This window comes from Terrapene carolina, unplaced genomic scaffold (assembly GCF_002925995.2).
Source record: "Terrapene carolina triunguis isolate 2854851 unplaced genomic scaffold, T_m_triunguis-2.0 Scaffold130, whole genome shotgun sequence".
NCBI lineage: Eukaryota > Metazoa > Chordata > Testudines > Emydidae > Terrapene > Terrapene triunguis.
Window position 1 is genome coordinate 2,536,213 of NW_020664481.1, and position 10,623 is coordinate 2,546,835.

The window sequence follows — 10,623 nt, forward strand, 5'->3', positions numbered from 1 at the left end:
GGGGGGGGGGGGGGGGGGGGGGGGGGGGCGGAGGTTACCTTGCTCTTGGCACAGGTGACGGAGCGCAGCGCCCCGAAGAAGATGGGCAGCAGCGCCATGAGCACCAGGCTGCCGTAGGCCAGGGCCATGCCCTCGGGGGTGGCGGGCGGGCGCGCCGGGCCGGCGGCGGGGGCCTCCCCGGGCCCGCTCACGTTGTGCGCTTCGCTCAAGGGAGCCGTAGCCTGCTCCGCCATCGCTGCCTGCTCCCAACGCGGTCCGCACTTCCGGCCCGGCAGCCCCGCCGTGTCAGGGACACGTTCCCTTAAGAGCCGGAAGTGAGAAGCGCGCGTGCGCCAGCTTGGCCCCGCCCCCTAGCAACCGAGCCGGCTCCGTTACCAAGGCACCTGCTGCTGCGGCTGCACCAACCGGGGATGAGCCAGGGACACGCCTAGGCCTAGAGCAGCCCCCACCCCCCACTCCCCGTCCTGGGCCCCACCCACCCCCAGGCCGGACCCCCACCCCTGGTCTCCCTCCCCCCAGCCTGGCCCCCCAGCATGGACCCCCCAGGCCGGTACCCCCACCCCCGGCCTCCCTCCTTCGGCCTGGCCCCCACCTCCGGGCCCATGTCCTCCCCCCAGGCCGGTACCCCCATCCCCGGCTTCCCTCCTCCCGGCCTGGTCCCCCAGCCTGGGCCCCCATTCCCAGGCCCCTATCTTCTCCCCCGTCATCCTTGAGCCTGTGACCTGTGTCCCCAGCAGGGTAGAGCAGGGGCTCCCTTCCCCCAGGGCCACAAAGAGGTTCTTGCCAGGGGGGAAGAAGCAGAGCCCCCTTCTCCCATCCAACAGCTTCTAGCTAATCAGCCTCCTGCTAACCCCAGGCTGACAGAGCCCCCAAGCAGCACCAAGAGGAGCTTGGCAGAACTCCTAGCAGGGGACATGGTTTCACGCTGGGCCTCAGCGGTGGAGCCCCTTACTTCCCCCGTCTTTTGTGCTTACCCCTGGGCTAGTTGGCTTATCCCTTTGACTAGTAGGTATCTAATGAGTTTTGCAAGCCCTGTGCACTATGCTGGTGCACCAGCCAGCGTGACATTCCCAGTCACTCCCCCATCCTGATAGTGCAACACGTACACTGGTCTGTGCAACACCCCATTTAACAGGCCTCCATGGGTACTAGATAGACTTGACTGTGGATGGGCAATTAGGGCTTGTGTGCTTTGATTACTGGGCTGGCTTGTGAGGCAGATCTCTTGTATTAGTTTAGATGAATATATGGGCTGAAGGTGTTACCATAACCCGGTCACTGTCCAACAGTAAACAGTGATAAACAAGGTCCAGGTTTTCATATATAGAGACCTCGGGCTGTTTAGTGCCATGGCAGACACACCAGTAAAAATCCTTTTAACCTTGTATTAAAGATAAAAAAGGAGAACACAACAGTTAAAACATTTAAAATATAAAGTATGAAGCAAGACTTTCGTTTTACCAACATCCTTTGTTCCCTTTCCCTGTAGCTGGAGAGAGTGTTTAGAAGGAAAAACCCCTTTGTCTGACAGTCTTTTAGATGGAATCAAAGATGGTAAGAACTGTCCTTTGGGGGAAAGAAGATAGCTGAGATGGGCTGGAGCTGGTGGTGCTGCTGCTGTTAAAATCTGTTCCCACTTCATCCCAGGTGGTGTTTGGGATTCAGCTGGAGCCAGTGGAGGTGGTAATGTCATTTGAACATAAGAATGGCCACACTGGGTCAGACCAAGGGTCCATCTAGCCCAGTATCCTGTCTCCCGACAGTGGCCAATGCCAGGTGCTTCAGAGGGAATGAACAGAACAGGGAATCATCAAGTGATCCATCCCCTGTCGCCCATTCCCAGCTTCTGGCAAACAGAGGCTAGGGATGCCATCCCTGTCCATCCTGGCTAATACCCATTGATGGACCTATGCTCCATGAATTTACCTAGTTCATTTTTGAACCCTGTTATAGTCTTGGCCTTCATAACATCCTCTGGCAACAAGTTCCACAGGTTGACGGTGCGCTCTGTGAAGAAATACTTCCTTTTGTTCGTTTTAAACCTATTAATTTCATTTGGTGACCCCTAGTTCTTGTGTTCTGTGAAGGGATAAATAACACTTCCTTATTTACTTTCTCCGCACCAGTCATGATTTTATAGACCTCTATCATACCCCCCCAGTTGCCTCTTTTCCAAGCTGAACAGTCCCAGTCTTATTAATCTCTCCTCATACAGAAGCTGTTCCATATCCCTAATTTTTGTTGCTCTTTTCTGTACCTTTTCCAATTCCAATATCTCTTTTTTGAGATGGGGGGACCAGAGCTGCACACAGTATTCAAGATGTGGGCATCTCATAGATTTATATAGAGGCAATATGATATTTTCTGTCTTATTATCTATCCCTTTCCTAATGATTCTCGACATTGTTAGTTTTTTTGACTGCCGCTGCACACTGAGTGGATGTTTTCAGAGAACTCTCCACAATGACGCCAAGATCTCTTTCTTGATTGGTAGCAGCTAATTTAGACCCATCATTTTATAAGTATAGTTGGGATGATGTTTTCCAATGGGCATCACTTGCATTTATCAGCATTTGGGTCCCTCTTTCTGCTCAGTCTAGTCAGGATCTCTCTCAGGATCAGGATGATGAAGGCCTGACATCTCAGGAGACGGTGGGCATGGCAGCCATGACGTTGAAGCTCGCTCCAGGAGCCAATTTTCCCCCCCAAAGTCTCTTTCTTTAAGGATTCACAAAGAAATGATGGTTGGCATAGCCCAGATCATTATTTCGTCCACCAATTAGGCCTAGTTTCTAACCCAGCAATGTTGGTTCACTGATTTCTGGTTCCACTTTTCGTGTTTACCAGGCATGATCTTAACACAGTCCATGAGTTATTTCAGGAGGTCTTTTTGTTTGGACTAATTCAGTCTGTCTCACTTTCATACTTTTTCCCATCAGCTTTTGTTGTTACAGGTTATTGTGACATCTTATGACCTTTCAAGTACTTCTTACAGTTGAGCTCACAATTGGGATAAATTTGTAAGCCCAGTTATTACAACGGGTAATAATTGTGATCACACAGCTGGCACAGGCCTAAGGCCATCACAGCCGAGGTGTTATAAATATTTTCTTTGACAAAGTGAGTACAAACTGTTATATAACTAGACATTTCACACAGCATAACTCTGCGTCCCCCATGGCACAAAATAAACCCGGCCTTTTAGAACACGCAAGTCAGGTCTTTTTTCTAAATGCCACAATTGTTGCTACGTATTCAACTGGATTCAAGTATTACAGCTATAGCAATGCCAGCGTGTTATTGATTAGCTAATCAACCAGATCTCGAGTTGCGAGCCAAGTGGCATTTGCCAGGCAGTTGCTAACAGCAGCAAATTCCCAAATGAGAGACCCCCAGATTAGAAATGAGAGATCTCTCATTCCTTTTGGTGTCTGGAGATTGACCCACATTCCGATCACTCAAGCTGAAAGAGATGGAGAACGCACCCTCTGACAGAGAAAGGATATTTGATCCGGACATGCTTCACCTTGAGCAATTCAGGCAGTGAAAAAAACACTTCTGTGTGGAGGGCTTGCCACAGACCTGGCCCCACGTCTCCGTGAGATTTCTGTCGGAACAGAGCCACACCCCCAGGCTAGTGGAAATATAGTGCACTACCATGCAGAGGATCCAGTGTTGGGACTTGTGCTGTAGTCTTTCACTCCTGGGTTGGCACTAGAGAGTAACACTGCAAAGGTAGCCACAGCAAGAGGGAGTCCCCCTCAGATCGGCTGATTCAGAAGTATTCATGTGGGCGCTTAGGGAGGGGCGGGGGGGGGGCCCAGCCATTTCCAGCTCTCTTCAACCAGAATGATGGTGGGGTTGATACAGAATTCATACTATGAATGGGAAATAATAGCGGGGGGAAAGATAGAGGGTTGCTTGGGTCACCAGGAAGAGCTTGGAGGAACCATGATAAAACAAATAAATCATCACCAGAAAACTCTTCCCCAAGCTGGTTGCTTGGAGTGAGCTGCTGTTTAACCCGAGAGCCGCCAGAGGTCAGCAAAATCCAGCTGATAGATGCATGGACTTGATGCGGCCTGTGTGGAAGAGAAGACTTTGCAGCCCCTCTCTCCTCTCCCTATAATCTGCATCCGGAGGTCGATACCATTGAGCGATTGCATGTGTCTGGTTGTGTTCAGAGAGCTTCAGTGTCTGAACTGGGCTAGCTTGGGACAGCAGTTGTTTTTCCAGTTGCTGAAAAGTCTATGATGCTAGTTTGCTGCCTGGGCAGGAGTAGAGTAACTGCTCTCTCAACCAGGACATCTTCACTCACAATGGACTGGGAAAAACACAAGACAAAATGGAGCCCCAGCATCTAAAAGATCATCCCTTAGCATAAGAGTGCTAGCCAGCATGTATGGGTCTGGCTCCCTTCAGGGCAAGGACAGCATCCATTCAATAGTCACTACCTGGGGAACAAAAAATGGATAAGAGGGCGCTTAAATCTTGCAGACAAAGGTATAACAGGGGCCATGTGCAGCCTGGAAGTTGTAGCTAGGCAAATTCAGACTAGAAATAAGGTGCAAATTCTCAACAGTGAGAGCAATTAACAACTTACCAAGGGTTGTGGTAGATTCTCTATCCCTGGAAACTTTTCAATCCAGATTGGATGTTTTTCTAAACGATCCGCTCTAGGTCAAACCAGAATTCATTCAGGGAAATCCTATGGCTTGTATTATCTTGGAGGTCAGAGTAGATGATCACAATGGTCCCGTCTAGCTTTATAATCTATTTAGACTGGTCCTTAAGTCTGTATTTCAGGACTAGATACCACTGTGAATAGGTGCTTGATAGGCAGACAACTGGTGTACTCCCTGGCCTCCCTGCAGCTCTGTGTAAAAGGGTACAATATGGGGGGAGAGGTTCCCTTTTTTTTCTTTATTTGTAGGCTGTTCTATGGAGCATCGAATGCTGGGTCTGAGCAGAGCAGTGTAACTGCAGTTGTAGTTTGTGTTGTGGAGTCAGGGTACCAAAAACCTCCTTGTTGAAGATGTGGTGCCAAGAACCTCCATGCTTTGCAAATGAAGTCATGGTCCAACCCCTAAAGTAAAATCTCTGTCCATGGCCAACATAGGGTACGAAAGGCTCAGCCACTTACTGGTTGGGGACATGGTAGAAAAGGCCTCCTGTCCTGTGCCTGGAGATGTGGCCTAAGGGCCTTCTACACTGGTTGTACAAATGAAACAGACCCTGAGGATGCCCGGCCTGTCTCCAGGAGCAGTGTGTGTTGCTAGCTCCTTTGCTCACAACGCTTCTAATACTCAGAGTGTTGCATATTTAACTTTCCTTGCAGCTGCTTCTCCCTTCTCATCTCCACCCTCACCGCCACGACGGGCACCCGAAGAAGGCAAGAAAAGAGAAGGTGCTAGATATACAGCCAGCAGAGGAATCTGAATAAATGACTAAGTCTGGAGCTATCATCGTTAACCAATGTCCCTGTTTTATGCTGGGCTTCCCTGTTCTGGGGCTGTCTGGTTCCGAGTGAAAGCTAACCGCTCCGAATCTTCCCTTTTGCCTCATTGCATCCTTCTCACCCCTATTCTTCCTTGGATCCCACCTGCGGCAGGACTCAGCAGACAACTCTTCAGGAAAAATGCCTCGTAAATGAAAGCAAACTTTCCATGCAGCTGGACAGGAGCCAGGGCTCCACTGGAAAATTGGCTGAAATGTGTGTTTTCCTTGTGAATATTTCCTTCCCTCCTGGGCTGCTGGCAGCTTGGCTGTGTTATTAAGCGTCCTCCTTAGCTTATACACTGAGGCTGCTAGATTGGTGTCCCCCTTTCCTCATCTGCCGGAGAAGGGGTGGGAGGGGCTTGGTGCATTTGGGACACTATGTCCTCTTCCCAATTCATCCCTGCAATTAAGCTCTTTTGAAATCAGTTCTTCTGCTTCCTGTGGATCCTTCTTCTGATGCCTAAGCCTGTCTGTGTAGGTGTCTATCTCAGAGAGTTTAGTCTCAGGGTCTTCTAGCCCTGAATCAGGAGATCATTCACACATATTCTCTGATCGGTGAAGTCCTAAAATTCAAACCCGGTAAAGGCTTCCCTTCTGCAGTGGCACAGGGTAAGCGAGCCCTTTCTATCCACCAGAGAAGGACACAGTAAGCAGTCGTGTCCTTCATTTGTAGCAAGGAGGGATACAGCAGCTCTGTTTCCAGCAAATAAAACATTACCATCCTGAAACTAAGGGAAACTGGGATTTACTCTCATAAAACATGACGACTCTAGCTGGGGCTTCGCTGGTGCAATGAGAGTCACGGGTTTCCTATGGCTCTGAGGAGGAGAGTTTAGGTAGTCTCAAGCTGTTAAGCCTACTTGGTAAATTTAATCTGTCACAAACTACCAGTCACTGAACCCGAAGAGTCATCTGCTTCACTCGGGACTAATTACCTCGTGGGCTGGCCTCGTGGGCTGTGCATCTCGCGAATGTGTCGCAAGGAGACTGCAGCCCTGCTGGGGCTTCAGAATGTGCATTAACGTCTGAGTTGCCAAGTGGAATTCAAGGTTTTAAACCTATAAAACTTGAGTGATTTGGGACCTGATTACCTGAGAGTTGGCCCCTCTCCCCATGCTATACTGGACCTAGAGTGCTGAAAGGAGCCAACTTCCTCTCTCCCTACGGCTTCTGGCTCTAGGGAATGACAGCATCCTTCAAAGCCTTGCGGGCTGCCCCAACTAGCCGAGGAGAGCACGAAGAAATAGGATGAAGGCTCCACTTGCCTCTTGAGAGGAAAGCAACATAGTTGAGTTATCAATGCACTGGTACCGCTGGGAGGAAGAGTTTAGAATATGCTTTGCCCAATCCCCTTTAGGCTCCATCTTGTATAGATGAGACCCTCTTGTAACAGGGCCTCTGGATTTTCCAGAGGAATTTAGTGCAGGTGAAAGGTGCAGCACTGGCAGTCCTGGAGACCAAAGTCCCTGTATCCACAGGAGACATGCAGTAGCCGTGCTGCCTTCCTTCAGCCTGCCCCATCAATGCTCCCCACCCCTGGCCTGGAGGGACCACCTCTGGGGAGGCTGAGGTAGTTCTGTCTCATGGCCCATTCAGTTCTTTGCTAAGACGGGGCTCGGTGCTAGTTTAAATTCAGAGTGCTGGCAGGGCAAACGAGCCCAGGAAGGAAAGAAAGACGATTGCTTTAATTTATCCCCTTAAAAAAAAATCTATTTCAGGGCTCAGAGGGGATGATTCCTAGTTTCATATTTCAGGCAAAGGGGAGATAGAAAGCTCTCGAGGGAGCTCCAGTCCTGATTTCCATGGGGCTGGTCTCCTGACCAGGACACTCTCCTAATCCTTTCATTGTCTGTCCTTCTCTCACGAACAGCAGGTGTAAAGCATATTCTAAACCAGGGCTTGGCTGGTAACCCCTTCATGCAGGGCAAACTCTTCCCCGTACTGCCCTCTCCCCACCTCTACATGACTTTATCTCAACCCCATTCAGTCCGTGTCCCAATCCCTTGAAAGCCGTAGGACTCCAGCCCCAGAGTGTGCTCTTGGTCAGCGATAGACACACGCACATCGCGGCATCGAGGCTTCTCATTTTCCATGCCCACTCAGGGTGATGATGACTGAATTATGCCCTGCGTCAGAGGCATGTTTGAAAAGATCACTCCCAAGTGGGCTAGAAAAATCACCATGGGAGAAAACCCTTTCAGCCTCTTATTTTATTTTTTCTGTTGGAAGAACAAAATTAGTGTCAAATTCTGCTCTTAATTACACCAGAACAATGGTGCTGACTTCAAAAATGCAACCCTGGTGCGCCCCAGAAAAATAATTTAGCATCATGTGATCAGGGCCATGATTCCATGATGCTGTGGTGTCCATGGCTTGCTGCAGCGTCTCAGCTTTCACTTTAGAAACCATATTTCTACGTTGCATGGTTGCAAAGGTGCCCTAGATAACCTGGATGGAGTGTGACTGATGCAGTGCTGTCTGCCTGAGTTTGGAGACAGCCTGAAACAATAGCTTGGAGAGGTGTGAACTGACCCATTCATTTCAAAGGATTGTTAAATCTGAAACCTGAGGATAACCATTGAAATGCTAACACTGTTAACTATTTCACTGCTGAGCATTTTAGCAGAAACATTCAACAAATATTTCCCCCATAATTCCAAACTGCCATCCATGGCTCCCCAGAGGGGGAATATAATTTCAAACTAAATAATACAGGGTGACTCTACTGACTGTAGTACTAATGTCCATGGCTGATACCTTTAAAAAACAACAACACCGTTTTGAATTGGATGAAGCTGGTGTGGAAGTTCCATGTGCTGAACCCGATGACACAGAAGCCAGGGATCTTGATGCAGAACTGAAGGCCAGCTTTCTGCAGAATATCTTGTACCTCGCATTTGACAGGGTGCCGCATGGGAAGTGATTTGTTAAGCTGGAGGAGGTGGGGAGTAGCACAGAATTGTAGGGTGAGTAAGGAATTGGCTAAAGGAGGGATGACAATGGGTTGTGCTGAAAAGAGAACTCTTGGGATGGAGGGAGGCTATTAGAGGAGTTCCTCAAAGGTCAGTTGTGAGACTGAGCTCATTTAATATTTGCACTAGTGACCTTGCGTGCGAATGAAATTTGCTGATGACAAAAACTGGGAAGCACCATCAATACAGAGGAGTGGAATATTAGCCAGGAAGAACTGGATGACTTAGAGGACTGGAGTAATAGAAATAGGATGACATTTAATACTACACAGTGCACTGTCATGCACTTAGGGACTATTAACAAGAACTTCTGCTTAACACACTTAAAACCGCCTTCACCAAACAAGGACGCTGCACCAGAGACGTGGACCGCATCATGGAATGGGCCACCCAAATACCCCAAGAGAATCTGTTTCAATACAGAAATGACCCCTCTGCCCCCGACCAAACGCCCCTAGTTGTCACCTACCACCCCACCCTGTAATCCATACGGGGGATCATCAAACAGCTACAACCCATACTCAGTGGGGATCCCATCCTGAGAGAAAAGGTCCAGCTTGGCAGGGGCTTTGTTTGTCATAAGGATGGTGAGGGTCTTTGACACAATTGAAGAAACTGGATTTAGAAATAAAGTTGTAGTGCTATGAAGCCTGCTCACGGACCATTCTTTTCCGCTGACAGTGGCAGGAAGCACCAACAGGCTCGACTCAGAAAGCTCACCAGTGTCACGTGTCTGGGCGTGCTCAGATCTCTGGCTCTGCAATCAAGCCCTGGCTAGCCATTCCTCTCGCTGGCGTGAGTCTGATCCTGGGGACAGCAGCCTCCATGAATTGCAATGGCAGATTTCAGGGCAAAAGCCCTTGGTCCTAAAGGGGCGGATTACAGAATGACAGTTTCAACAAGCAGGACTGGTGGATTTCGGGATCTCTAGCTAGCTTCTAGCATTTATAATGTGCCCATCACCATGGCATTTAGGCAGGCACCTTGGACCGAGATACGATGACCCCAGGATAGTGGCTTCAGGGTTCCAGGAAGAGTTAATTGCAGGGATATTAGTCATCTGCTAGAGAGAGTCCAACAGTGGGGTAGCAGTGAGCAGAGTGGAGAGGTCAGGAAAATAACAGGAATTTTCTGCAAGAACATGTGTTGGGAAAGCAGGAGGGACTTTCCACTATCATTGTACTAGAGGGATTTGGAACATGACCTGCCTGCAGCCTGTAGTGAGGAGCAGGAGAGGCGCCAGACCATCCTTCCCCAAAGCTTTTCTTAGAGCCTCTCCATGAGAAGATGAACTGTGGCACATTTTATACACGCGTAACCATTTCCACCCCAGGCTGCTGGTATGGCCCATGTAGATTTGAGATGCCTTCTCCGCACGCACGCACACACACGTTAGACTTCACACAGTCACTGTTAGCAATCTTCATTCAAAGCAACAAACAATTTCAGGGTCAAATCCCCAGGTTGGAACCTTTTTCCCTGCTGAGATTCACAGCTGCAAACCCTGTCCCTGTCCCTGTGGTGCATCTTCCCAGCACCAAGCTCTGGAGATGACCTTGGTCTGATGCCCCTCAAGTTGGGAGGGGGAACCCCACACTGCATTTGAGAGGATGAGAGACAGAGAGACACTGCCTCACTTCATCTCTCAGCACCACCAGAAAGAAATGGGGAGTGCAGGATAAACAAGGCCACGTAGAGAGAGATGGGAAAGGGGGGAATGTGGAGAGAGAGAGAGAGAGAGAGAGAGAGAATAGAAAAGAAGTGACGGTTTTGCTACTCCCCTGCTTCTCCTCTTTAATCTCTCTTTCCTCTCCTCTTTTCTTGCCCTGTAAACAGCTGAAATGAACCTTTTGTTTGCAGAGCAGAGGGGCTGTGGACTGAAAAGGGACCGAGAATGCTGCCCAAAGAGGCCGCAAATGGCATTATCAGTCAGTTGAGATATCCAACCTCATGCCAGTAAGCAGGGGAGGAGGGAAATCCTCCATCAGATAAGAGGCAGGCATGCCTGTTCTGCAAGGGGGAAACCTACCCGTGCTGAGACGGGGTGGGTCCGGGGTCAGCCTTGGGCCCCTCTATTGAGAGCCTGTCCCTGTGGCAAACACAGTCTAGAGTGGCCATTACTGTGTTTGCCTTCTCCGGAATGGTTGTCACT

At 49.4% G+C, this 10,623-nt stretch overlaps 1 protein-coding gene across 2 annotated transcripts in view; it reads right to left on the reverse strand.

Moving 5' to 3' along the window:
• HM13 (histocompatibility minor 13) overlaps positions 1-270 on the reverse strand; it is a 30,338-nt gene extending 30,068 nt beyond the window's left edge. Inside the window, exon 1 of one of the 2 annotated variants that reach the window (XM_026652737.2) lies at positions 39-269. In XM_026652737.2, the coding sequence (XP_026508522.1) occupies positions 39-233 (195 nt within the window). In that variant the 5' untranslated portion in view covers positions 234-269. Of the gene's footprint in view, positions 1-38 lie in introns of both variants that reach the window. The other variant, XM_026652736.2, reaches the window with a different exon arrangement.
• Positions 271-10,623: the final 10,353 nt, after the last annotated feature.